Source organism: Miniopterus natalensis, chromosome 4, assembly GCF_054644295.1.
Source record: "Miniopterus natalensis isolate mMinNat1 chromosome 4, mMinNat1.hap1, whole genome shotgun sequence".
NCBI lineage: Eukaryota > Metazoa > Chordata > Mammalia > Chiroptera > Miniopteridae > Miniopterus > Miniopterus natalensis.
Genome location: NC_142084.1, coordinates 71,784,354 through 71,812,346, shown reverse-complemented (window position 1 = coordinate 71,812,346; position 27,993 = coordinate 71,784,354). Strand labels below are relative to the sequence as shown.

At 54.0% G+C, this 27,993-nt stretch overlaps 1 protein-coding gene across 5 annotated transcripts; it reads right to left on the bottom strand.

The window, feature by feature from the left end:
• Positions 1–35: 35 nt before the first annotated feature.
• MAST3 (microtubule associated serine/threonine kinase 3) lies at positions 36–27,951 on the bottom strand. Of its 5 annotated transcripts, XM_087816810.1 has the most exons (27): positions 27,776–27,951; positions 27,391–27,480; positions 20,142–20,230; positions 19,989–20,061; positions 19,004–19,082; positions 18,399–18,559; positions 18,152–18,227; positions 17,673–17,882; positions 17,482–17,583; positions 17,090–17,222; positions 15,572–15,633; positions 15,101–15,186; positions 14,099–14,307; positions 13,352–13,490; positions 9,892–10,024; positions 9,523–9,688; positions 8,843–8,944; positions 8,038–8,160; positions 7,175–7,284; positions 6,200–6,333; positions 5,434–5,675; positions 4,815–5,021; positions 4,261–4,487; positions 3,738–3,860; positions 3,051–3,187; positions 2,746–2,927; positions 36–1,637 (listed from the first exon to the last, which is right to left on the bottom strand). In XM_087816810.1, the coding sequence occupies exons 1-27, from the start codon at positions 27,820–27,822 to the stop codon at positions 1,117–1,119; spliced, it is 3,963 nt and encodes a 1,320-aa protein (XP_087672936.1). In that variant the 5' UTR covers positions 27,823–27,951; the 3' UTR covers positions 36–1,116. The 5 variants fall into 5 exon arrangements, with proteins under 5 accessions (XP_087672936.1, XP_087672937.1, XP_087672934.1 ...); XM_087816811.1 differs by lacking the exons at positions 27,391–27,480; positions 27,776–27,951 and adding an exon at positions 22,675–22,879 and having other exon boundaries at positions 2,746–2,951; XM_087816808.1 differs by lacking the exons at positions 27,391–27,480; positions 27,776–27,951 and adding an exon at positions 22,675–22,879.
• Positions 27,952–27,993: the final 42 nt, after the last annotated feature.

Genomic DNA, 27,993 nt, shown 5'->3' with positions numbered 1-27,993 from the left:
AGAGAGGCTCTGACACATTGAGGGAACTGTCAGGGGGTGTTTCAGACACATCATGTTCTAGTGCTAACCCTGATGGGCATCAAACATGTGAAATCTTGTCCAGGGTGGGCATTCTTTTGCCCTGGCAGTGCCCTTTGAGGCCTCTGCCTCCTGGGGCATTAGTGTCCCCCAGTGGAGTGGATGATCCCTCTGCCTTGATCTGGTGAACTCCTACTCATCAATTAAAGCCCTAGTTCCCACATCCCCTAAGTCCAAAGGACTGGAGGCAGACCCTAGCTAGGCTGCTCTACAGATGGAGGCTGTGATTGTGGGAAGCAGCCTTTAGCATCCAGACCATCATGGGGATGACTCTGTTTTGTGGTAGAGGGGAATCAATTAAACTGTCCAAGTCACATCCAAATTGGGCCCAAACAAGTGACCTGGGCCCAGACAAGTGTCCCCATCAGTGGGTTTTGGGTCAGGGATGGGATCAAGAGAAACACAAAAAACTTAAAAAATAACAAAAACAAAAACATCAAAAGTACAGAAAAACGAGAAAACACGAACACATGTGACTTGTCCAAAGTGCTTCCTTTAGAGCCCCATTGGCAGGGTCTGCAAATAGGGTCCTAGATGCAAGAGGCAGGACCCTGATGGCTCTATCTGGCTACTGTGTACAAAAAGTAATAAATTAGGTATGTTCTCCTTCCTGGGAGCATGCCTGCACCTTTTCCCCAAACGAGGTACCTTTACCTTACTCTCTCCAAGGGCCCTTCTTTTGCCTCTGCAACTTGTTCCCTGAGCCCGTTTCTTCCAAGGGCCCTTCTTTTGCCTCTGTAACTTTCTAAATAAACTTTCTCTTATACTTTGAAAAAAAAAAGTAATAAATTAGTCACAAGGGTTTGCTGCTATTTACAGTGCCACCCTCACCTCCCATTCCTGCTCTATATCCCCTGACTGATGGGCACCAAAACATGCAGGCGCTTGACTCCACCTTCCAGTAAGGAGTGTGATGGTTTCCTGCCTTCTGGGTGTCACAGACTGGTGGCTTAGTCTCCATCAGGAGTCACTTGACTGGAAAAACCTTGCATAAAAAATGCACAACTTCCAGGCCAGGGCAAGGCCAGGTGGGAGGGATCAGTCCTTCCCAGCGGGTTCTAGGGCTCCAGGCACAGCCTCAGCGCCCTCCACTGCAATCTCCGGCATCACAGCAGGCAGCCTGGTGGCCTCCTCCAGTGGTTCGTCAAAGCTCACCTCCTGCACAGCTTCCTGCTTCTTGAAAGAGTCTCGGCGCTCAGACAGGTGCAGCCTTCGCATGACCACCAGCTCGGAGTCTGGCCCACGGCTGCGACGCCCCAGCTCCCCCTCCAGCCGCTCACCTGCACCCAGCTTGTCCGCGGACTGGCCCCGGCGCAACCTTGGAGACCGGGTGGGTGCAGGCAGGGGCGAGGGGGAGCGGGGTGGGGGTGCAGGAACAGGCGGGCAAGCCAGTGGGGAGGGTGGGATGCTGCTGGTAGACTTGCGGCGGCCAGCCTTGGGGCGGGGAGGCCCAAGCTTGGCGGCCAGGCCATGCAAGGAGCTGGGGCGGGTGTGGCCAGTAGTAGCTGGAGAGGCAGGGCTGCTGGAGCTCGGAGATGCACTGGGTGGAGATGCGGTGTCTGTGGATGACAGGCAAAGGTCAGGGCCATGGGCCCCAAGTCCCTAGCTTTGAGGTGGGACCCTGGGACTGGCTGCACCTGCCAAAGCCCACTTTGTTCTATGTGGCCACCTATCATGCTTGCTTTTCCTGCCTTTTGTTGTTTGCATAGGCTGTTCCCTTGGCTTAGATCTGGTGAACTCCTATTCAGCTATCAAAGCCTTAGCTCTTTTTTATTTGATTTTTTTTTTTTTTTGAGAGAGAAAGAAACATTGATGTGAGAGTGAAACATCGATTGGCTGCCTCCTGCATGCTCCCTGCTGGTGATCCAGCCTGCAACACAGGCATGTCCCCTGACCAGGAATTGAACCAGCACTTTTTGGTGCACCAAACAACACCCAACCGAGCCACACTGGCCAAGGCCAAAGCCCTAGCTCTCACTCACCCACTTCTCACCTGATGACTTATCATTCATTGGGCCAAAGACCCATTCACAGTCCCATCTGTCCACTGGTCCCAGAGTTATCCAACAAGGGCTCTGCCTCCTTGCCTGTGCTCACCTCCCCACTCCCAGGCCTCAGCCCCAGAGGATGCCTGGTCTAAGGAAGGCAGAAATGGTACAGATAACCCCTGCCCCATGAGCTCAGGGGGAGCCAGAGGGAGAGTAGTAGTCAGGGTCCCCAGGGGGCAGGGAGTGCTTCCTGGAGATCTGTAATCCTCCTCCAGGAGGCCTTCCCTGCCTCTCCTCTGGGTTGCCCCAGCCTGTTTCTCACAGGCTGGGGGCCTGCACCAAAATGATCTTTCCATGCCCTTTCTGGCTCATATACCCTCTGTATTCCCTACTGCCCACCAATTTAAGCCCAGCTCTTAGGCCTGATCCATCCCCCAATGCTCCCTCTCCAGCCTCCCCCGGCTTTTACATCCCTCCAGTCTAGACCCCTTTACTCATGATATTCCCTCTGCTATGTACACACTTCCCTGCTCCTGCACCTGTCTCTGCCCATCCCCAGGCTGCCTCTTAGACTCCAGGCAACTGGAAAGGCCCTTCTGGTCATGTTTCCTACATCATGTCATTCAATCTTCCCATCTCTGCCTGCCCCTCCTCCCCAAATGGTCCTGGGTGCACCCACCTGCTAGGGCATCAGAAGGAGGGTTACGGCAGGGCATAGTGGGGCTGGGAGAGAGGCTGTGGGTGGGTGAGCCCGGGAGACTCTCACTGGATGACAATGAGTGGTGGAGACCAGAGGAGAAACTGCGGCTGGTGTGCAACACTGACGACTGTTTTGAAATCTTCTTGAAGAGGGACTTCCGCCTGTGGGTGAGAACTCTGGGTGGTCTGGTACCCCTGCCCTCAGTGGGAGCTTCCAGACCACCACCCTCAGTGCCCTCCCCAGCTGATAACAGGTTCCCCCTTGCATCCTCCCTGGCTGCTCACCGGTCCTGTGTCTCACGCCGGCGGCTCCGCTTGCTCCTGCGTGCCATGCGGCCCTTAGCCACATTCTTACGGGCAGGGCCCACCTTGATGGATGTGTTTTCCAGGGCTGTAGTCCGAAGGGTGATCTTGTTGCTGCTCTGCAGGAACAATGGCGAGGAGTCTCCTGTGTGCCTCCAGCTCAAGAGCACCCCCACCTACTCATCTCCTATTTACCCTTCAAAGTCCCAGATCCTATCTAGCCACTCTCGCCTAATGATCTACCATTCACTAGGCCAAAAATCCATGCCCACCATCTGTGTGCCCATCCAATGAGCTGCCCACCTATATGCTGGTTCCAGGAGCTACTCAACCTGGGGCCTACCTCCTGCCATGTCCCCACCCCCAGGCCTGAGCCCCTGAGGATGTCTGGTCTGAGGGAGGCAGAGATGGCACAGACCTTATGGGATAAGGACTTCCAAGAGGAGGGGCTCTGGGGGGGTGATGTTAGGAGCCAAAGAAGGTAGCACATTCTAGTCTGAGGGGAGGGGAAGTGCATGACCTGGACTTGGAAAGCGCAGTGTGGGTGGAGGGGAGAGCCAGGGAGAATCAGTAGTAGAAGCCAAGGGGTGGTGGGAATGCTGGGAGCCCTGAGGGAGGACAGCGGGTGGGGTTCTTGGGAGTCCTGAGGGCGGGCAGTGGGGGTGGCACCTTCAGCAGCAGCTCAACGACGTCCATGTGTACCAGCCCAAGGACTGACTCTCCATTGACATGGGTGATGAGGTCTCCCGCTCGCAGACCAGCCTCATGGGCAGGGCTTCCCTCCTCCACGCTCTGGGGAAGACGGCAGGGTCAGCAGTCCAACAGCTGGAGACATCAGCAAGCTGCTGCCTCTCATGCTGCCTCAGTTTCCCTGACCTTGGGGGCTATTCAGAGAATGACCAGTGGAGAGGGGATGTGCTGAGCCCTGGACTGGGGGAAGGGAGGACAACCCATCCACTGTGTGCTTACCAGCACGAGGCATAAGCTTCATGCTCACTCAGGGTCTCTGTGTCTCCCTGTCTAACCCTGTCCCTCTTGCCCAGCCTTCTCCCTATACTGACAGGGATGGCAAAGACCCAGGGGGCACCAGTTCCCCATCCTGGACCCCCAAACCTCATAGACATACCTCACCAGGTGACAGCCAGCCCCAAACTGGGTCAGGCTTTCCCCACCCACCTCCAGACCAGCTCACCCAGACAACATGGTGCACAGTGTAGACATCACTGTCACCCATGTAGACACGGATGGCCCGCAGGCTGAAGCCATACTTCTTGCCAGAGCAGTGGATGACAATGGGGGGCCGCAGGCTTCCACACACAGGGGATGGGTCTCGGCTGGGAGAGGAGTCACGAGATGACGGGTTCGAGGACAGTGAGCGTGGGGACAGGGGGCTCATGAGGGGGCCACCGCTGCCATCATCTGCAAGGTTGAGTGTAGGGAGTGGGTCACTCCCTTGTGGGTCTCTCCATAGGGTGCCTTCCCCTCCCACCATGCTGACCATGGTGGCTGCCTCACTGCTGCTCCAATGTTCCAATGCCAGGCCTTTGCACATGCAGTGCCCTCTGCCAGGATTGCCAGTCCCCCAGGTCTCCCTGTGCCTAACCCTTCCCCTCTCCTGGGGCTCAGGCCAAACATCACCCTGAGGGACCCTCCAGCTCCCGACACCCCAGCCAAAGCAGACCCCACCCCATGGTTAAAATGGATGTAGACAGACAAGCAAAGACAAGGCAGGGCCATGGGTATTACCGGCTGTGATGATAAGTGACAGGGCGGACACTGAGGCTGACTTGGGCATGCAGCCCCCGCTGGGGGAGGCCCTGGACTTCTCAGGGGCTGGGTCTTTAGGGCCCCTGAGGCGGTGGCCCCGGCAAGCATCCAGAGCCCGTGGCGTGGAGTGTCGGGCACCAGTGCTATTGCTCCGTAGGCGTGTCTGACTGAGGGCGGTGGTGTCGGCTGGGGGGTTAGCAGGGTGAGGGTGTCAAGGTTGACAGACATGGACACAGTGCAGCCTTCTGGCCTTTGCTCAGGCAGTTCCCTTTTTCTGTGCACTGTTTCTACATTGCTCTCCCTAGAAAGCTCCACTCTTCAAGGTCCCTCTTCCAGGAAGCCTTCCCCCTACTCATCTGGCCTCTAGCTCCCCATCTTGGAGCTCCTTAACCCATCCCTCTCTCCAGTCCTGTCCTGACCCAATGAAGCTGGAGGCTCCTTAGGGGCTAAGCTGAGGCCCACGGCTTCTCCAGAGCCTTGGCCTCTCCTATCTTAAATTTTCTCTGCAGAACTCCTCATCCTTCAAAACCCATCTCAAATAGTCTTCCTCTGGGAAACATTCCATGATACTATTCCTCCCACTCTAGGCCCCACCTACCAGAGAGGCTTGAGGGCTTGGGCATCACTGGAGTGGCTGCTGGGGGCAGATCAGGCTCCCCCAGAATGAAGACGGGTTTCTTGGGGACCATAGGGGCTGGGCCGGCTCCCTCGTCCTCCGATGAGAAGGCAAACTTGGGCATCGTTTCTAGGCTGATGGTGCTCATGAGAGATGGACTGGGTCCCCGCTCAGGCTGCGAAGAGGATGAATAGCAGGAAGAACCCGATGTCCAGGACCTCAGCCTAAGCAGGGAAGAGTCCAAGTCACACTTGCCAGGTGCCCTCACTCCATGACACCCAGTTACCCCCGCCATCTTAACTCATAGCCTAGAATCAGGGGCAATTTGTAAATACAGGGTGAGTTCCCTTTGCCTGCTCCATTCTCTGTGTCTACCTAGAGAACTCCTATTCATCTTTTAAAACCCAGTTCCCAATGCCCATCCTCTAGCAGACACTGATTATTTCTGTTGAGTCTGGACTTTGAAGGATGAAAAGGGTATTTTGGGCAGAGGGAACAGTGGAAGCAAAAGCCTAGCAGTGTGATGGTACCACCAGTGTGATGGCTGGTTTATGTTTAGTGTGTTAGGAATGCAAAGCCAAAGGGAGTGATGATAGGGGCTAGCTTGGCAGAGGTCTGACAGGTTGGCCAATATGATTGACCCTTTTCAATTGGGACACTAGGAAGCTCTTCCCAGTGTTAGATTTTGTGGCTCCCCCTCCCATAAGGCTTGGAGGCTGGATATGCCTATACCGTCGAGCCCACCTACCGGACCTCAGTGCTCAGCTGGCGGCCATACTCCCCTTCACTGCGTTCCCATCCTTCCTCCCGGTCCTCACTGAAACTTCGTTCGGTGAAGGGGAGGGTGGGCTGCACAGCCAGGAACTCAGAGCTGCTGTAGACCTGGGAAATAATAAATAACAGCAATAAAAATGGAGGCAGGAGCCACACTCACTTTCTACATGTCTGATGCTTCCCTGTGATTCACTTTATTAAATCCTTACTCAGCATGTCCCTAAAGAGAGCAGAGTCTGTAGCCCACTGTACAGGTGAGAAACTGAGGCTCAGAGGGGGCCAGACACCAAAGGAGCTACAGCTGGGGTTTCTGTTGATGATCAGGGCAACCTGCCCAGGGCCCAGGCCCACAAGTAGTGGAGGAGTTTTTGATCAAATTATAAGCAAAGGAAGGAACTTAAGATTGCGAGGCTATAAAATGACACCCAGCATAGTTCTAGTTGCAATATCCAAATGTCCATCAGCTGATGAAGTATAAATACAATGTGGTCCATCTATGTAATGGAATGTTACTCAGCCATGAATAGGAATGACTCACTAACATACGCTACAACGTGGATGAACCTTGGAAACAGCACACTGAGTATGAGAGAAGCCAGAAACAAAAGCCCACATACTATGTGACTCCATCTATATGAAATGTCCAGAAGAGGCAAATCCACAGAAACAGAAAGAGGGGTGGTTGTCAGGGGCTGGAGGAGTGGGCATAGGGAGTGACTGCTAATGGGGACAGGGTTTCCTTTGGGGGTAAGGGAAATGTTCTGGAACTAGATAGAGCTGATGATTGCACAGTATTGTAAATGTGCTAAATGTCAGTGAACTGTACATTCTAAAATGGCTAGAACAGTATATTTTATGCTGTATTTTACCACAATAAAAAAAAAATGCAAAAAACCAAACATCTGCAATGTTTCCTGAGTGCTAGCTACATCCAGGGCCTGGGCCCCACCTTGCTGAACCGGTGGGAGCAGGACGAGAACTGGGGGATCTCCGTGGATGACTCCTCGTCGTTGGTCTCGTCATCCTCAGAGCCCAGGTGCCGGTACCGTTCTGAGCGCGCTGCAGGAGGGAGAGGTACACACAGCCCACGTGAAGTGGCTGCGAGGGTCGTGGGGGATGTGGAGAGGCTTGGGGCAGGGGGTACCGCCGTGGCAAAGGTTTCAAGGTGGGGTCATGCCCCATGTGTTTAGGGACTACAAGTAGCTTGGGTAGCAGAGTGAATATCTGGGGGTCAATCCTAGCTGTGTCCCTAAAAGCTGTGGGACCGTTGCTGGGAACCCTTGTGCCTGAGCCTTAGTGTCTTCACCCTTGAGATAGGTCACCCAGAATTAGGAAAATTGTGCACCTCAAACGTAAAGTATGTTCCTCATTTTATAAAAGAAGAAACGGATACTCAGAGAGGACTTCTGACATGCCCAAGATCACACAGCAAGTTCTGGAAGAAGCTCTGGAAACCAATGGCATTTGCTGTGTTTGGCCAGATCCCTGAGTGGGGAGAGCCCACTGAAGTGCTTGAGGGGAACCCTCTACAAAAGCTCAACAAGGTGATCCACCCTCCTCTGTGACAGATTGGGTTCTATGCTGGAAGGCTGAACCTGCTGGAAGACCCCAGGCAATACTCAGTGCCTTGGTTTCCCCTTCCACAATTTGAGGGGACGCACCTCCTGAACCCAGAAGAACAGGATATTCCAGCCAGGGGGCCAGCTGGCAGACCTGACTCAGCTTCTCAGAAAGCTCAGGAAATTGGAAGCTCTAGGCCCAGGGCGAGGTGACAAGTAGACACCCCTCTCTGTTCCTGGGACTTCTACTCACTGTCGAAGTAGCTGGTGTCGTCCTCGGCTTCGAGCTGTGGCACGAACTCGGCCTTGTGTCGCAGAAGTCCTGCCCAGTCCAGTGTCCGGAAGAAGGGGTGCTGCTTCACCTCATGGGTGCCACCTGCAGACATGCTAGCTGAGCCCTGTGGGGCCCTACCCCCCATGGCCCTCTGGGCCAATGGGGACCAAAAGTTGGCCAACACAGAACCAGAAAAAATGGGAGGGGGGAGCCAGCCATCATTTAAAAGCCCAGAGAAGAACAGAGCTGGGGCTTGAACCCAGGCCCTGCTCTTCCCTCTGGTGGATTCTGAGATCCCACCACCTGTAGAAACCCAGAACCTTAGAAGGGCTTCCTTCCTGGGCCTTTCCCACATTTCTGCTTCATGAAGCTGAGCTGATGGCATGAAGGCATCCTGTTCCCCAACTTTGGCCCCACTGTTCTCTCCCATGGCCAAGCTTCATCATGAACATGCCCTTCAGTGGCCGTGTTAATGAGTGGCTGCACAAGTTTCAAATAGTTTCTTAACCATCCACTAGGTGACTGGGAAAACTGGGACAGTGGGATCCATTGGGCTGGGTCATTGAGGACTTTAGGACACAGCACCTGGTAATCTTGCAGGCTCACATACTTACTCAGCCTCAGTGTCCTGTCTGCACCAGACCCAGCTACCTGCTATTCCTTCAAGGTCTTGTGCTAATTCCTGGCAAACTCCTATGAATCCTTCAAAAACCCAGCTCTAAGTCCCTCTCTTCCATGCAGCCTTTCAAGTAGAGTTCTTGTTTACCCCAGCCTCCATACATACCAGTGCCAAGACGGTCCAGTGGGCTCTGCCGAAGAAGCCTGGTGATGAGGTCCTGGGCATCAGATGGAAGGGCCTCCTCCCCCTCTGGCCACATGATCTCATCTAAAATGAGGGGAAGGAGTAAGGGGGTTGGGATAGTCCTGCCTAGCATCTCCCCTCACTCACTATCTCCCAGTCATTAGCCTCCTCTGCTTCTTCAACACACCAGGCTTGGTCCCATCTCACAGCCTTTGCTCTGGCTGTGCGGTCTGTCCAGAGCACCTTACCCTTCTCTGTGTTCATAGCTCCCTCTCACACCTTCAAGTCTTTGCTCACAGGTCATCTCTGAGGCCTCTACAGCTCTATTTAATGTAGCGCTCCCAGTACCCTGCCCGTTCTCCTTTCTGTTTCTTTTCCTTGTCATTTTTGGCATTTAATTGCTCCATAATTTGCTTATTTATGCATCTGATTGCTCCATATCTTACTGTCTGTCTGTCTTGCCTGCCAACAGTGAGTGCCGGAAGGGCTGTCAATATTGTCCTCAGTTATGTCCCCAGGGCCCAGCTGGGGCCAGGCATGGCATAGGTGCATGGTCCACACATGGGGCTGCTCCCCTCTCTCACACAGGTGGGGAAACTGCTGCCCTGAGCCCCAGTGCAGCAGAGATTCAAACCCATGGCCCCGGGGGGTGGAGTACGCACCACTGACCACTTGGCCAAAGAGTTCCTCAGGGGTGTCTCCAAAGAAAGGCACGCAGCCCACCAGGAACTCATAGAGGACGACACCCATGGCCCACCAGTCCACTGGCTTGCCGTAGCCCTGGCGGAAGATCACTTCAGGTGCGATGTACTCCGGTGTCCCGCACACCTGGTACAGGCAGAATGGGGAAACTGAGGATGGGCCCCACCTTGGGAGAAAAGCCAGAAGAGACCAGGAGGCCAGGAATAAGGGGTGGGTAGAATTATAGGGGGCAGTTTATTTTCTCCTTTCCTACTGCCAAGCCTCACCATGTCCCTGGGCTGGGCTCCAGATGGAGGGGGCGCAACAATCAGGGGCCCCTGCCCACTCACCTGCTTGTCCATGAACTCCCTGGTGTCCTTCTCAATGTGGCCCTCGTAGAGGTTGGTGGCCATGCTCATGAGCCCAATCTTGGACAGGCCGAAGTCGGTCAGCTTGATGTGGCCAAGCGAGGTGATAAGCAGGCTGTGGGCGGGCAGGCGGCATGCTCAGGGCTGGGGGCCCAGGCACCTGGCAGCTCCTGCTGCCTTTGAACTTGGCTCCACCCAGGGTGGGCCAGAGCCCCCCAGGGGATTGAAAAATCCTTCCAGTGCACAGCCACATTATCATAAGAACCAATGGGTCTCATGCAGTATAACAAATTTGGCAAACATCTCTGTGTACCTACTGGGTACATTTGGTGTTGCAATTGAGCACCGACTGTACACTTCACTGTGCAAAACCAAATTTCCTGAGAATCTCAGCATCTCCCAACTGTGTGATAAACCATCTCTTGAACATCTGCTGGGGGTTGGAGATCTACAGTATTTTTGTACACACATCCATTATTGTAACAAACACTTTGCAAGCAACTATTATTTACATTCCATGTTGAGAATTAAATGTATCTCGAGCACCTGGTGTACACGGAAATATATCTGTGCACTTCATAAGTGGGCCCATTTATTAAAAACTTGCACATCTAGCCCTGGCCGGGTGGCTCAGTTAATTGGAGTGTCATCCTGTACAACAAAAGTTTGTGGGTTTAATCCCGTAAGGGTGCATACGGGAGGCAACTTATCCATGTTTCTCTCTCTCCCCTCCCTCTCTCTAAAAAAAAAAAAAATCAGCCCTAGCTGGTTTTGCTCAGCAGTTAGAGCATTGGCTTACAAACTGAAGGGTCCTAGGTTTGATTCCTGCCAAGGGCACATACCTCAGTTGCAGGCTCGGTCCCCATGGGACGAGTTTGGGAACAATCAATCGATATGTCTCTCTCATATCGATGTTTCTCTCTCTCTCTCCCTTCCACTCTCTCTGAAAAGCAACGGAAAAAATATCCTCAGGTGAGGATTTAAAAAAAAAAAAAAATCAATGAAACATACCCTTGCCCAGCTGGCGTGGCTCAGTGGTTGAGCATTAACTATGATTCAGGAGGTCACAGTTTGATTCCTGGTCAGGGCACGTGCCAGGGGTTGTGGGCTCAATCCCCAGTAGGGGGCATGCAGAAGGCAGCCAGTCAATGACTCGCTCATCATTGATGTTTCTATCTCTCCCTCTCCCTCTCCCTTCCTCTCTCTGAAATCAATAAAGACATATATTTTTTTAAAAACCCCAAAACCCACATATCCTTGGGTAAGGATTAAAAAAAGCAAACAAAAAAACCAACAAACTTGTATACCTACCATGTATGCTGCTGTTTGTTTTCTTGCTTAAATATATAAATGATTTGCTAAGTGCTCCATCTTTATAAAGTCACATTTTCACGCACCTCCTAGATAACCCTGCTGTTTAAAAATAAATTTCTGGAGAACTCACTGTAGAACTAACTGTACATATCCAAGTTGTTGGGTTAGCCATCTACTTGGCACCTATTATGTACCTCAACTCTGTAAAGAAACAATTCTGTGCACCTAATATGTGCATTTGCTGTTTTTAAAAAAATAAGAGGTGTTTCTTGAGCAACCACTGCGTGTAACAGCTGTGGAAAACACACTTTGGTGTAGCTATCAGGTGCAGCCAAATGTTTCAACCCCAAGGCCATGTTAAGACTACCAACATTTCCTGAGCTCCTATGGGCACACCATCTATAAAACGTTCATTTCTTGAACACTGACTGTATCTCATATTTAAAGTTTTTTCCCTTCTTATAAGTGAAATGATACAATGCCTGGGATTTCCTTCATATCATCCAGTGGGGAGGGAGGGAAGGATTGGCCAAGTGTTAGTAGCTTGGAATCTAAGTATGGGAGAGGGGCACTATGTCCTTTTGTTATGGGCTGAACTGTAACCTCCAAATACACACGTTGAAGTCCTAACCCCCCAGTAACTATGAATGTGACCTTATTTGGAGATAGAGTTGTTGGACCTGTGATTACTTAAGATAAAGTCAAACTGGAGCAGGGTGGCCTCTGATCCAATATGACTGGTATCCTTGTAAAAAGGGCAAAATTGGACACAGACATGAACAGGGAAGATGCCATGTGAACACTGAAGTGATGCTGCCATAAACCAAGGAACTACCAGAAGCGGGGAGGGGGCCGTGGAACAGATCCCTCCCTGGTGCCTTCAGAGAGAGTGCAGCCCTGCTGGCACCTTGATCTTGAACTTCTGGCCTCCAGACTGAAAATAAATTTCTGTTGTTTAAGCTGCCCAGTCTGTGGTATTTTGTTATGGCAGCCCTAGGGAACTAATGTACCTTCTCTCAATTTTGGGGTATATTTTAAATTTACCAAAGGGAAAACAAAATCATATTTATCTCAAGCACCTACTCTGTGCAACTATCCCTCCCTCAACCCTTCAAGGTTGGACACCTTCTAGCTCCATCTTGCAGATGAGGGTCCTGAGAGGGGCAAGCCCTTCGTTGGGGTCTGACCTGAGACACTTGGAAGACCCCACCCCACCTCACCCCAGGATTATCCCAAAGAGGCCCTTTGGGTACAGGGCTTCCTTAGGGCACTGAGTACAGGCCCAGGTATATAGCAGGTGCCAAATACACATTTGCTTTGTTTTCTAAGCTACTTGCAAACTACAAGATGCCCTGAAAATACACATGGCTCTTACCACTTATGTTCACACCTCCACATAGCAAGTACCTAAGAAATTAGTGGTTCTTGCCTCATATCCAGAGGGTACTCAATATATGGGTGGCCTTTTCCTCTGTACACAGCAGGAGCTCAATTAATATAGGGGAGAGTGCTTTGAAAATTATATAGGGGTTACAAAGCATGAAGGATTACTCACATTCCTGCTCATGTCTCCTAGTCACCCATAGAGAACCTGGCACACAGTAGGTGCTTACTAAATGCTAGAATAAAATATCCCAAATCTCAATAAACATGGTCTCTTTCTTTCTGGCATTAAAACAACACGTGCTCAAGACATGCACGGTCCCTTTCTTCACATATAAGGTCTTGCAACATGCATGTTCCTTTCCCCGTATATAGCTGGTGCCTCATAAGTGCATGTTCATTTTTTCTTGCGCGGCAGCAACTCTGAGTGTATGATTCCTTCCCATGTACAGTTTATACATCCTAAGTGCACATTCCCTCCCCTTGCCTGGCACCACCTCCTAAGTGCACAGTCCTTTCCCTGCATACAGCAAGTGCCTATTAAATAACTGCTCTCCTCTGTACATACCAGGTGCTCAACATGTTCAAGTTTCCTGCCTTCCTGCCAGTAGGGGCCCCAAGTCATCAACAGAATCCAGATAGGTGGGGCTCCTAAGCAGCCCCAGGCACCACTGAGCCCCCCCCCCCATGGCTCCAAAACCCCTCCCACCCCTCCTGGGCCTGCCCTGAGGCCCCAGCTGCTCACTTGTCAGGCTTGAGGTCCCTGTGTACAATGCCGTAGTTGTGCAGGTATTCGAGTGCCAGCACTGTCTCTGCGAAGTACATGCGGGCCATGTCCACGGGCAGCGGGCCCATGTTCTTCAGAAGCGTGGCACAGTCACCGCCTGCAAGGGGCAGACATGTTCAGAGGCGTAGGCTCTACAGCCCTGCTCAATGCCTCCATATGCTCCCAGCCTGGTGCACAAGGTCTTCAATGGGTCCTGAATGGGGGTGGGGAACCAGGCAGGGGTTTGGGGATGATAGGCCCTGCCTCCTGATTCTCCCCTGATAGAGAAGCAGCTCTGTTAAGTGTACAATTGCCTGTACACAGCTGGTGGCTCCAAATCGCTTGCTTTCTCCTTGCCTGGCAGCATCTTGGTAAACGCCTGTTCATGCACTTACCTGAAGGCAATGCTCTATCCTGAACTTCAAACCTGAAGCTGTAACTCCTGACCCTGACCCCTCCCCTGTTCTTCCAGCCTCCAGGCCTCTGTCCACCAGTCTCCCCTGCAGAGGATGTACATCTTTCCCCTATCCTCCAGGGGTCCTGTCCTTAGACTCTTCTTTGGGCTTCCCCAACCCTGAGCCCCCATCCTAGACTGAGGGCCTCCAAGGCAGGCTGGGACCCCACGGAAGACAGATCAGATCCCAACCTGGCCCAAGGAAGGATTTTCTCCCAGATAGACAGTGAGCTTTCTGTCGCTGGAGGCATGTATAACCCCAGGGACCGCACCTTCCACATACTCCATGACCATGCAGAGGTGGCGCCGGGTCTCAAAGGAGCAGAACATGCTGACCACGAAGGGGTTCTCAGCAAAGGTGAGGATGTCACGCTCCACAAAGACCTGCTGGATCTGGTTACGGAGGATCAGGTTCTGTTTGTTGATCTTCTTGATAGCAAAGCGCTGGCGAGTGTCCCGGTGCCGCACCAGGTAGACGGCCCTGGGAGAAGAGCCGGGCTCACTAAGGCCTGAACTTGAGGCCCTGGCAGGCACAGGAAACCCACCTGGGCCCAGGACCAAATCTGCTAGACCTTGGTCTGTGTTGTGCTCTCCATCTAGGACACCTTTCTCCATACCTGGCCCCTCTCCCAAAGCAGCCACCATAGGTTTAATCTGCCTTCCTTGGTGTCCTATAAATGAACCAGACACAGCCCTGGTGTACTGGCCCTTAGATTATTTATTCATTCATAGCAGGCTGAGACCTATTAACTCAACAGCCTGCAACAAATTCAAACAGATTTAAATATAGTCCAAATAAGCAGATTTTTAGCCATTTCGCGCCTGAAGGCTTTATATACCTGGTGAAACTGTACCCCATGGCTCCCAGTTACAGATAAACCCTGGGGCTATAAGGAACCCACACATGCTGTTGATGCCCTTTGGGGCTCTCTGACCCAAAGACTCCCCACCATGCCACTGGCCCCCTCTCCCATCTTGCTCTGATGGTCTCAAGCTGTTAGGGACTCCCCACAACCACCCCTCTGCAAATCTGTCAAAGTGGCAAATAATGCTCACTGCATGTTACTGCCACTATGTGGTCATCTTTTTTCCTGATCAGAGTCCCCTACACCTGGATCAAGGATGAGTACATTCAAGGCCATGCCCAGCTGTGTTGCATCTACACATCCCTCTGCAGGCCTCAATTTCCCTATCTGTATACTCAGGAACCACAGGGTCTTAGCCATCCCCGTGGGTATCTGAGAAATGGGTCTATGAGGGACCTGAGGACTCACCCGTAGGCCCCATTGCTAATGAGCTTGATGGTCTCGAAGTCGCTCTCACACGGCTTCCTCCGTGACGGACCAACTAGGGCACGGCTCTGGGGGACGAGAAGGGCTCAGGGTCCTGACCCCCTGAGGAGTGGGTTGGGCTCCTCCGGTCCCCAAGTCCTGGTGCCTGATGCTACTTTCTCTTCCATCCAAACTTCTCCTACTCAGTGTCCAAGTTGCTGAGCTTTTGCTCAAGCCCTGCCCTCCACCTAGAAAATTCCTACACAACCTTCAAAACCTTTCCAGAGTCCTCTCCAGCCCTGCCCAACCTACACAGCACAGCAATTTAACTTCCTCTACCTTCCCCCCACAGACACAGGCATTTATTAAGCACCAGTCATGCAAAATTTCTGCAAACCCAGGCCCTCCTATTGCTGTCTGGTCTGCCCTGAGAAGAACAAGACAGGTGAGGGGTCACAAAACCCTGTGCCTTACCTCCAGGGACTCAGGTGCTGGGGGCTCTCCTCTGTCATCAAGGTGACTCAGAGGCACCACCTCTGCAAGACAAGGGAGGAGACTTGAATGGGGCCTCCACACCTCGCTTATCACCCAGATTTCCTGAGGCCTCCAGGGCTCATCAGGGCTGGGGATGTGAAGCCTCCCCTGACCAGCTCCCAAGATACTGCCAATGAGTCCCTACTCTGTCCAAGTTTCAGCCAAACCCAGAAGGCTGGACTAAACAGCTGAGGAACCATCTAAAAGGACTAGCAGGCAGCCCAGGCTCTGATTACTCAGCTTTCATCAAACCTTGGCTCCAAACCTTGGACCAGTGAACACCAGTTGTGACACTGGTTCCTAACAACCTCCTAGCTCAGGGCAGGGCCAAGGGGGAAGAGCCCCCTTACAGTCCAGCCCCAGGGCTTAGCAAAAGGTTGGTCACAGTGAGTGGTCTGTGAACTGTGAGCTATGACAGTGGCAATGAAGAGTGTCTCATGGTCCCAGAGTTAGGCTGGAATGGGGTGGTGGAGGCTCAGGTTGAGAGACCTGAGTTCGAATGCAGCCCCTTCAACTCTCAGTGGGCTTCCCAGGGTACTAGATAGGTGATCTGCCCACACAGCCTCAGCCACCATCTGTCTTGCCCCTTCTGACAGCAGTCCCATCTCCAGTGCTGTGTTATCTTCACTGGACAGACAGCAGGATGGCTTGGGCCACAAGGCCAGTCCACCAGTGGTCTAGGGTGTCTGATCCCTTGCTCAACCTCATCTGCCTGGAGCCTCAGTCTTTCCAGTTTTAAATGGGGACAATGGCAGCCTGGTCTCATGTTAACAAGGCAGTAACACTAGGTGGCCACTGGCCACTGTAGCCAGGCCCTGCCAACCCCCTTGCCTCCTCCCCCTGCCCAGCTCCCATTTCCTCAGCTCCTCAGCTACATCCCCTCTTTGCTACTCTTCTGACATGTCAGGCATAGTCCCACTTCAGAGCCTTTGTAGTTTCCCCACCTGGCTCCCCCTTTTTCTCTCCCAGATCTGAACCTGGTCACCTTTCCATCCTCAGCCTGAACATCACCTCTTCCCAGAGCCTGCCCTGAGCACCTTAGGACCAGGCCATCCCAAGTTTCATGCTCCCCTCGTGCCACATATTGGCTCCCCTATCCTGGCTGTTTGGGGGAGTTCTTGCCTGCAGGTGGCCTGATTTGACTCTGAGTCCACCTCTAGGGCCACAGTGGGATGAAACTGGAAACAGGTTTTGTGAATTTGCAGGACAATGTGAATGTCACTGCCAGTGGTGGTCCTCTGGCCCATTTCAACTTGGCTTTTGAGAACACTGAAGTTCTAAGGCCCTGGCAGGTCAGGGGGTCCAACATGCAGCTACTTGACCCTGGAATCTCGGGCACTTTCCCCGTAGTAGGTCCCACAGGTGACCAAAGGCAGGAAACAGAGAGACAAGGATAATTTGACTATACCCCAGCCTCTCCTCAGTCTCCTTTTTCCGCCCTGCCCCACCGCAGCTCACCCTCAAGGGGGTCCTTGGCCAGGCCCAGCTGCCCAATGATGTACCGCGGCAGGTCCGTCTTGATGCCCTGGCCCTCTCGAGCCTGGCCCTCAGCAGCCTCCAGCAGGTGGTAGAATTCTTCAGGGTCAAACTCCTGGGGGTGCAGGGTACTGGTCAACTAAGGCTTTGTCTCATCTCCAGGCCTTTGCAAATGCTGTGCCCTCTGCTCAGAGCACTCTGACAAGTGGTTTCTACTTGTCCCTGGTGTCTCAGCTCCTGTCCCATCATACAGGAAGCCCACCCCAGCCTGGCAGCCTCTCTAAACCCTACAGAATGGGAACTGTGTCTTGTATCTTGGGGACCTGGTCTCAGCTCTGCTAGGCCTCTTGCATTGGTGGTGTGAGGGGACTCACGAGGCACTCAAGGAGCCTTGCTGGCCGCGAGATGATGATCAGCAGCTTCCGGACCAGCTGGACAACGAAGCCGACCTCTTCACTGTCTGAGCGCTCATGGGCCTGGAGGCAGGTGGGTGGGATATCACTCGTAGGCCCTTGTCCCTGTCCTGCCCCATCTGGGGACCCCCAGCCCCAAGCCCCCCACACACATCCTGCAGCAGCCTCTCCAGCTTCTCTTGCATCTCCAGGAAGTAGCGGGAGGTGACAAGTGCCTCTCCAGACTTGGCTAGGCAGTCGCGGGCCAGCTCAACAATCTGGTGGTGGATGAACCCCAGGACGCCATCGGCCAGTGCCAGCCGGGCACCGGGCGAGAAGGTAGTGAGGAAGTCCTGCAGACGGCCCTCCATCTGGGCCGTGGCCTGGGTGGGGGAGATGGGTAACTTCGTCATTGGATGGGGCTGGGGGGCAACACATGCAGACAGGGGCAGGAGAGACAGCAGGGAGAGAGAGAGGTGACCATGAAGCCAATGGGGTCAGAGGACTGGGGGAACAATTGAGAACGAGAGGGAAAAATAGAAATGGACAGGCCTGGGGACACAGCCAAGACGACAGAGAGTGCCTGTCTGTCACAGACGGACAGCAACATGGAGGGGTGTTGGGGCCGGTCCAGCCATATGGCGCTGCCCACCTTTGGGAACCTCTCCCGGTACACATGATTCATCATGACGATCTCATTGTCGAAGGTTCCTGTTGTGCGTCCAGGGCTGAAGGGGGGTGATGATCAGCTTTTACACAGGACCTGAGGCCCAGCCCAGGGGAAGGGGGCTGAGCCAGGCTAGGGCAGGGTCAGGGCCAGAAGGGGAGGAGGAGCCATGGTGCGGTTCAAAAGCCAGCCCAGGGAGGTGCTAGGGCAGGGGCTAGAGGTTAAGGCCCACCTGAGGCTACGGGAGCGGGGTCGAAGGCGGGGTGAGCGGTGGCCACCCTCCTCATCAGCCACACTCTCTGAGCTGCGGAAATGCTTGGACAGGAAACACAGTTCGTCTGGCGTCGGTTGGAAAGGAAGCTGGTGGAGACGCTCCCGCGAGGATGAGCTCGACTGGCAGGAGGGTGTATCAGAGCCATGGGTTCGATGGTGAGCACCACAGCCAGGACCCCAGCACTACCCCTCAAGGCCCAGGCTGCCGGCTGGTCATCAGATGGTAATACTTGCCTACCTGGCTCCCATGTATCCCTTAATACTCCAGCTCTGATGCCCTCTCATCCAGGAATTCGTCTGCCTGTTCCCCATGGCAGCCCCAAGATCCCCTCTGGCAAGGCCCTGATTCCACAGGCTAGGGATATCTGTGTACCCTAGATTGGTGCTCCTGGGGCTAAGGCTGAGTCCTCTCAGGGACCTCCACATTGCCCAGAATGCAGCACAGAGGTAGCAGCCAGGAATTTGCTGACTGCACAACTATCTGACCCCTTGAAAAAACCAAAGAGATATCCCCCTCCAACTTTGCACCCGCCTGTCTGCCTGCCAAGGTGGGACTACAGGTACCGAGACGGTGGAGCTGGGTGTGTTGGTTCCATAGCCAGAAGACGGGAGGGATGCGAGGGACCATCTTCTGCCATCAGCCCTGGAGAGGAGAACAAGAAGAATTGGAAGGAAGGCATGGCTCCTGTGGTTTGTGGGGACTAAGGACAAACACCATGGCTGCCAGATTCTGGCTGCACTGGAGAAAGGACTCTATAAGGCCTAGAACAGTGAGTCAGGGTGGGCAAGTCCACTATGTTTCTTCCTCAACCTTCAGACACCTCCTCGGGAAGTCCTCCTTGATTCTAGTCACCGGTGTGCCCCCCACATCAAAGCCGCCACCTCTCTTGAGTTGCACCTGCTGGGGTACATGCTGGCTGCCTCCACCAGACTGAGGACTCCCCAAGGGCCAAAGCCCAGCCCCCATTCCTCAGCCCCCCAACAGGCACTCAATAAATGTTGAACGAATGACACTTAAATGCCTGGCACACATGCCCTGGCCAGGTAGCTCAGTTTGTTACAGTGTTGTTGTGATACCCCAAGGTTGCACATTCAATCCCTGGTCAGGAGGCACATACAAGAAGCAACCAATGAATGCATAAATAAGCGGAACAACAAATCAATGTTTCTCTCTCTCTCCCCTAAAATCAATCAATAAATAAAAAATTAAAATAAAGTAAAATAAATGCCTGGCACACAACAAGTCCTCCATCAGCTCTTGTTAAACTCCTATTAAATGAATAAATTGCTTTCAGTGAATTAATGATTCTTAGACCTGGTGGTGTCCCCTCTTCCTCCCCAGGGCTTGTTGAAATTACCTGTCAGTGTGAGAGGTGTGGCTGCAGAAGGCCGAGGCAGGGGCAGAAACCAGAGGGAGGGACCAACACAGGCAGGGACCAGGGAAGGGGAAAAGGCCAATGAGGAGGCAGGTCCATCAGGCACACACACCCTGCCTGTCCCCTCAGCAGTCATGAGGACACCCCATCCCCCAAAGCCAGGCAACACTCACCTCCGGGCAAAGGGGAAGTTGACAGCTGACACAGCTGAGAAGTTCCGGGGGCTATCCAGGGGGCTGTTGCCTGCTGAGCAGGAGGCCAGGGAAAACTCAGTCATCAAGGGTAGAGACAGGACACAGCACTCACCCACTTGCTCCCATGCTTACCGGTTGGGACTGACAGTGGTGACAGGGGCCGGGAAAGGGTTGGTGAAGGTGTTCCCACCACAAGGCTCTTACGGTTCCCGCTGCGGCAGCTGTAGGGGTAGGTGGGGATAGGGTTAGGCATTGGCCCAGGCCTCTGGGCTTACAGGACCATGTGCCCAGGCTGGAGCACACATGCAGCTGGCTTGGGGCAGAATAGGAAACTAGGCACAACCACTCCCACTCCACCCCTAGCTGGACTCCACCATGGCCCTTACTTAGCCAAGACTTGGAGGCCCAATGGGAGTCATATTTGACGAATATTACTATTACTAAATCTACTATTACTGTTATTATCAGCGGTGGCATGAAGCAGTTCTAGCCTCCTGGTGGTCACTGCACACAGCCAGGAGCACCTGGCCTGGCTTCTCAGGCTTTGGTGTTCACACTCCCACCCCCACACCTTTCCTATGCTGTGGCCACTGTCAGGAGCTCTGGAAAATAAGGCAGAGGGTGGAGAGGACCCTGGAACCCACAGGTGGGTTAAGGCAGGCAGGCCCCCATGCCATTCCATGCACCCTTTCTTAGGGCCACTACCTCAATCTCTTGACAACACCCCTCCCCAAGATCCTCCCAAAATACCAGCCTGACCCTTCAAAACCCTAAAGTCAGGATCTTGTGCAGCTGGGCCCTGTCTCCTGTTCTGCCAAAATGTTGCCTGCACATTTCCTTCCTTCCCTCTATCCCAGCTCCTTTTGGCCACCAGCCCTCTACTCAGACCGAGCCCACCTGTGCCCTGGCCCCAGTGCCCACCCAGACAGAGGGAAGTTGGGAATGACATTGTCAACAGCTACCCCCCCCCCCCCCCCCCCCGCAACTTCCCCAGAGCAGTCGCCCAGCAACAGCTCTACTTGCTCGGCAAGTGCATCAGCCCACACACCCCAGCCGCCAACGCAGCTCAGCCACAGCACTCTGCACAGGGAGGGAGATGAAACCTCGAGCTTTACAGGGCCAGGAATAGTGTCCCAGGCAGAAGGTACAGTGCAGGACAAGGTGTGAGAAAGCGTGAACAGCCACCATTCCAGGCGACAAGACAGGCGTGGAGGTGGTAGTGTTTGGATCCAGCCTACCCATGGCTGTTCCTCTGAGCCTCCGTTTCCCTATCTGTATACCTTGCAAGGTGCTGGGAAGATCTGATAAAACCAATACCCAAAGCTCAGCTTTGGGCCAGTGCTGGGTAAATGGTGGTGGGTATATATAGTATTGTAGTCTTTCTGCTGACAACGCTTACAAGGCCTAGTGCGTTGTCAGAGTGCAGGCCATGCCTCTCCAGAGAATTAAGTCACCGTTTGTCAATCCCAACAAGCCAGGAGGTAGGAGAGACCAGATGCACCCATTTTCGAGCCCGGAAAACTGAGGCCACAGACGTCAACAGCCACAGGGATCGTCCTCTAGTCTGAGGTGCAGAAGCAAAAGTGAAACCCACAGGTTCCTGCAAAACTTCCTGCCTACCCCCTTTCACATACGCACCAGTCCCACATCCTCTCCCAGCCCCTCACCTGGTTCCTTACCCCCACCTCCACTCCCATCATTTGTCACTTCCAACAGCATTTGGGAAAAACACTTGGTGGTCTACCTCTTATTCTCAGGTGGGGCCTTCTTGAAAAAAGCCTAACTGGACATGTCAAAGGGGAAGTGGGAACGCTTTGTTCCCTTTCTGAGCATCTGTTGAGTGCTATTTACTCAGCCCTCCCTGGAAGAGGCCCACGACCCTGAGAAGCAGCATAATGGTTCAATCACCACCCATGTGGTTCAACAGAGATTGAGAATACGGCAGAAAATAGGGGCCTGAGGCCAGTTCCCTGCACCCAGTCCCTGAGGTGCCCATAAGCCCTCTATGGCTCTCCAGGGTCTGGGAGAAGAGCCTAAGCCCTTGCACTTGGCATCCGAGGTTCCACAGCCCAGCTTCTGCCAGTGCTCCCCTTTGGGAATGCCCCATCCCAGCACTGATGACACCCAAGCACAGAGAGATAAAGAAACTGCCTGAGGTCGCACAGCCTGGCAGTGGCTGAGCTGGCATTTGAATCCAGGTCCAGTAGAGCCCACAGCCCTTGCTTAGTCTCTGCTTTTGAGAAGGGGAAACTAAGACTTGAAGAGAGGCCAGGTTTTGCTCCAGGTTAAATCCAACCATTGGCGCTCCTGACACCCTACAAGCACGCCAACCTCATGCAGTAAATGTTTGTGAATCAACATTTCTAGCTGGCCCCAGGGGCAGATCAGCGTCAGTTTTTCCAAGAAGCACTTCCCCAGGTCGGTCCAGGGCTAGAGCCCTGGGTTCGAATCCTGCCTCTGTCTCAACTCACTGATGCCTCATCACTATCCCAGCTGCCACGCCGACCAACAGACACCCACCACAGTGTGGATAACGAGGGGCGCAAGGAGGGCGTCTGGGACGCCCGTCCTCCTTCGTCCCCCGACCGTCACGCACAGACGCACTCCTGGCAAACAGTGTCTACTCGGCCGGCTGCCGCGCCTTTAGCCTCGCGGCGTCCCCTACCTCTTGGAGCGCTGCAGCAGCGCGCCCTTGGCCAGGCGGCTCCGGTGGCCAGGAGCCGCCACCGCCGTCCAGTAGCTGGGGTCAGACATGCTGCTGCTTCCCTTTGTGCCGCCGGAGGCCCAGGAGGCGCGTGGGCACAGCCGGCGGCGGCTCGGGGCGAACCTCCACGGCGGGATCGGCCCCAGGAGCCCGGGAGCGCGGGGAGGGGATGGGGAGGAGGGCGCGCGGGGCCGTGGCGGGGTGGCGGGGAGGAAGCGCGCGCAGGGGACCCCGCCCAGCGGGGCCTGACGGGGGCGGAGTGAGCGAGGCGGAAGCTGTGCGGGCCGCCCCGCGTGCAGCCGTGTAGGCGGGGTGTTGCGAGGGCCGCTGGCGGAGGGGCGGGGCGTTGCCTGGGCCGCGCCTCGAAGGTCTGGCCGTTGCCAGGAGGAGAGCGGCGGGGGCGGGGCGTTGGCGGTACTCCGAGGTCGGGCTTTGGAAAATGGTTCCTTTCCCATAAAATGTAAATCTGATCACGACCCCCCTTTCCCTCCCTCCAGCGGCGCTAACCCCTTCAGCTCAGTGCAACACTCAAGGCCCATCCAGCAGCCTGGCCCGGCTCATGCTACCCCGCCCACGCTGGCTCCCCTCCTTGGAATGTTCTTCCTGCCTGGCAAAATCCTGCATCCCCTCCTCCAGGAAGCCTTCTCTTGTGTCTGTAGGCCTTTGTCTTCCCCAGGCTTGGCTCCTTGGGTTCCAGCATCTCCCAGTACTGGACTGGCACAGAGGGAGTGTTTAGCAAACTGAGTCTGGGCATCTGACAAGCTGTGCTCTGCCTGTGTGACAGAAAGAGCATCAGCCTGGCTACAGACAGGAATCAGATCCCTGATTTAACTTTGCAAGTCTCAGTCTTTTTTACTGTAAAATGGGAGAAAAACAGGGTGGACAAGATGATTATATGAATTATATGTAAATGTAGCATCAGGCTAACTTCCAGGCCTCTGTTTCCGCATCTACACATATCCCTCTTGAAAATGGAAGGAATCAGTGGCACAGAAAGTGACTGTTACCAGGTTGGGGGTACGGTACGTCGTGTTCACAATGGAAGGAGAAATGTCTCATACAGTAGGCAGTAAATTAATGCTTCCTCCTCTCATGACAGCCCCAGTAAGTCAGAGACAGCATCACTCTCAGGAAGGCCCCTTCAGAGGCCACAAGATACTTTGGTAACTGGCCCAGGACTGACACTGAAATCCAGACTACATTCCTGAGAAGGGGAGACTGAGAGGAGGTGCTGCTGCTCAGTGTGGAGTCCTAACCTGCTCATCCCTCTTGCCTCTGATTTTGCTTCTCAAGTCTCTCTCAGACTCCCTATCCTTTCTCCTCATGTCCAGTGTCACCCTCAGGTGGCCCACTTTGTGATCCAGACACCTATTGGGCATCTCCCCAGGAATGCTCTCCAAGTCCACCAGACAAAGCCACTGGGAACAGGAGCTGTTGGGGGCAAGAGTGGAGGTGGCAGGAGGCTAGTGAGGGGCTGTGACAGGATCTGGGAGGGGGACACTCAGGCTTGAACCAGGGTGGGGTTGTAGAGATAAGTAGGTAGATTCTGGACTTCTTTCGAGGACAAGGGACAGGACTTGCTGAGGGGCCAGATGTGGAGATGAAAATGGGAGGGGTCATCTATGGCCTTCATGTGCCCAGCCACCTATGTAGGGGGAACTCAAGCTCCCCCAGGTCTGGGGACCCAAGTGGGGATGAAGCCACGGTCTCATATCACCATATAATGACATGCTGTGCCCCAATGTGTGCTGGGGACACTTCTGCACACAGTCAGGAAAGCAGCTGTTCCTTATCCCCAGCTGCAGCCACACCCTGCACCTCCTATATGACCCCATAACACCACTGCACTGGCATCCCCAGTAGCTGCTTCTCCAATATCCATCTGGCCCCTTCCTCTGCAGAATAGAGGGCTGAGGCTGACAATCTAGAGGGCCTGTGGCCATGGCAAAGGCCATGGAAGACTGGCTGAGCCACTGACCTTTGGTGCCAACCCAATGCCTACCAAGTCAAGTCCCTAACCTGCTCACAACCCCTCCATGGTTTCCCACTGCTGTTACAGCAAAACTACACTCGTGGGTGAATCCCTCTCCCAGGGCTCAGATCCTAACGCTGCCTATGACTAGGGCTTTGACTCTCTGCTTGTATTACATATTGTGTAAATGGATAAGCCCCAAGTGGGTGTACAGATCCCTCCCAGCCTCTCATTGGTCTGACCACCTCAGCCCTTCCCACCTGCCCATGAGCTGTCCACACCCATCCCAGCCCCATGCTTGGTGGCTTCCAGTGCCCTGGGTAGAAAGTCCAAATTCTTTCCATCCCTGGCATTCAGGGCCCAGAGGGAACACTGCTCTGACAATGCCGTTCCTGCCTAGAACAGCCTCTGTTGCCCCCTTGTTGTTAGGGCCCAACTCAGGATCTTCTTTAACTCTTCTTACCACCACCACTACCACCACCACCACCACCACCACCACCACCACCACCACCACCACAGGCAGTGGCCTCTCAGTTGCTTCCCTTTTGTCCATGCCACAAGAATTAACTGAGCACCTGGTGTATGCCTGGCTTGCCCTGAAGGTATAGGATGACCAGGAGAGATCCAGGTCTGAAACTCAAGACCTCTGGGTGAGAAAAATAGCCCAATAGTCACACAAGAAAATGTGGAAATCACACCCATGATGGGTTCCGGATGAGAGAAATAGATGGGTATAATGGATGCGTGTAATGAATATAACCAGGGCTTGGGTACCCTTAAATAGGGTGTGTTCAAGGAAGGCTTCCTTATCTGTGGGCTTGATGGAGACTTGCAAAATGAAGAAAGGAGGAAATGGAGAAAATAAAGCTCTGGGCAGAAAGTACAGCAAGTGCAAAGGCCCTGAGGCTGCACCAGCTCACATTCTGGCAGTCCAGGAAGCTGCTTGGCTAGAGCAGAGTGAATGAGAAGGAAATGAATGGGGAGGAGGGGAGGAGGGGAGGAGGAAAGGAGGTCCAAGGGGCCAAACTCAAGGGGCTTTGGAGGCTGCGAGGATAAATGTGGGCTTATTTTTAGGGTGTTTTGAAGCAGGAGAGGCAAGAACCCATTTTCATGCCTGATCCAAGGCGATGAGGCTCTGCTGCCCCCTGGTGGCGAGTGAGGCAGCCCAGTGACCTCTGCTAAAGCCTCAAACTCTGCCTCTTTTTCCTCCAGGTAAAATTGCTCTCAACCAGTCAAAACTGACTCAGTTCTGGCTTGACACTGTCTCCCAGGTGCCCCCGGACAACATAATCTGAGATTCTGTGCTTCTAAGGTCCTGAGTTTCCTCCTTTGCTAAATGGGGGCTATAGCACTCTGCCTCCCACTGGACATTTGGACTGGTCCACCATTACCTATGCAGATGTTGACCTAGCCACCTCCCTGCTTCTGCCATCTCTATTCCTGTCCTCTGTCCCAGAAGACTTTTCTTCACCTTAAGGCAGCCACAAAGCTTTAAAAATCTGTTCTGCTCCAGGACCTTTGCACATGCAATTCCCTCTGCCTGGTGCCTCTTCCCCTAGTTTTGCCCACACCTCAGCTCAAACATAACTTCCACTGAGAGCTCCCTGTCTGAATGTATCTTGTTTGTCCATCCACTTGCTTACTACCCAATTCCTGAGAGCCCCATGAGTGAAGAGACTACATTCATTTTGTTCACAGCGATACTTAGCACCTAGCACACAGCAGGTGCCTAATAAATGCTGTTGACTGAATGAAGGTATCTGCCCATTGCCCAGTACCCAGTATGGTTTCCAAATTGTTCTCTCTTCTCCCCATTAAAGGCCTGTGAGAAGAGCCTGAGTGGTTCATTCACACTAAGGTTCAAAGGACTGATGGGCCATCAAATTCTAGACATCACTTACCCTCACATCTGTCCCCTCCCTGGACTTGTGCCTGAGCCGTTCAAGGAGCTCATGTATTCCATCCTGTACAGGGGTAAGATTCTGAGCCCCATCAGTCAGAGGGTGGCTCAAACCCTTGACAGACTCTGGCAGCCAAGCTGGCCCTGCCGCTTGGTCCCCAGACATACTGAACCAAGAGAACTGGTATCTCCTCTTTGAGCCTCAGTTTCCTCAGTTGGAAAATGGGGTCAGGAAGGGTGCCTCCTTCCCAGGGTTGCAGAGGGAACTTAAGGCTGATGCTCAGCCAAACTGGTTCTTTTCTGCCTACACCTCTTTACTTGGTGAAGTTCAGTGCTTGAGGCTCTAATGGTGAACTCTCAGCTGTGTGTGTGTGTGTGTGCGTGTGTGTGTGTGTGTGTGTGTGTGTGTGTGTACATTCAGAGGGAGCAGCTTTCTGGCCAGCTGAGCTGGGTGTGGGGAGGATCCCTGAGGTCACAGCCTGGGAGCCAGGCTGATTCAGCAGGGAGGGTCCTGAGCAGTCTGGGAACCCAGCACCTGTCTCAGGACCTTGGGCAACAGCTCAAGTTCTGTCCTCGCCTTGGCCACCTGTCAGACGGGGGACCTGCTGGCTATGGCTGAAAATGGAATTTCCCCATCAGGACCCTAGTGTGGTTCACAGCGCTATTTTATGAGGGGTAAACTGAGGCCCAGAGAGGCAAGGTCAGCAGCCCACAGTACCTTGGGGAGGGAGCTGGGTTTGGGAAGTTTCCAAGGCTTTGGGGTACCAGGGAATGTCTGAGCCCTGTCCTGCTTGCTGTCACTTACCTCCAGGGATGCAGTCCCAGGGAGGGGCTGCAAGGGCTGCAGGGGCTGCTGGGGCTCAGCAAGGATGGGCTCTGGCTACTCGGAGATAGACTGCAAAGAAAGAGGCCGGGGACAGTGATCCTGGCAGCGGCCCCTGTGTGTGGCCTAATCCAAAGGCCAGCCAGGGCTGCGTACCAGGACTGCGGCTCTCAAGGAAAAGGAAAAAGGGGCCCAAGGCCCGGGATTCTGGGTCTCCAGCAGGCCTCGAGGGCGGGGCCAGACCGATCACCCAGGAAAGCTCCCTGGAGGCAGCGGCGAGACTCTGGACGACTTGAACGGAGACGGAGGGGAAGGGTGGTTGTCAGTCTGCCCCTCCCCCCCATTTTCCCCTTTTCCAGCCACTCACTCGAGAGTCAGCGCCGGGATGTGCAGCTTGTCCCTTCGGGACTTCATGGCGAGGCCAGGCGGCGTCTACACAGCCGGGTACCGACGCCCCCTTTGTGGCCCCCAAACCCTGCTCGTGGCGTGATCCGACAGGGACCGACAGACGCGAATGTGGGGACAGCATATCAGGCAGACGCGGCAGGAGGGCTGGGCCGCCAGGGGCGCGGGGGGCGGACTCGC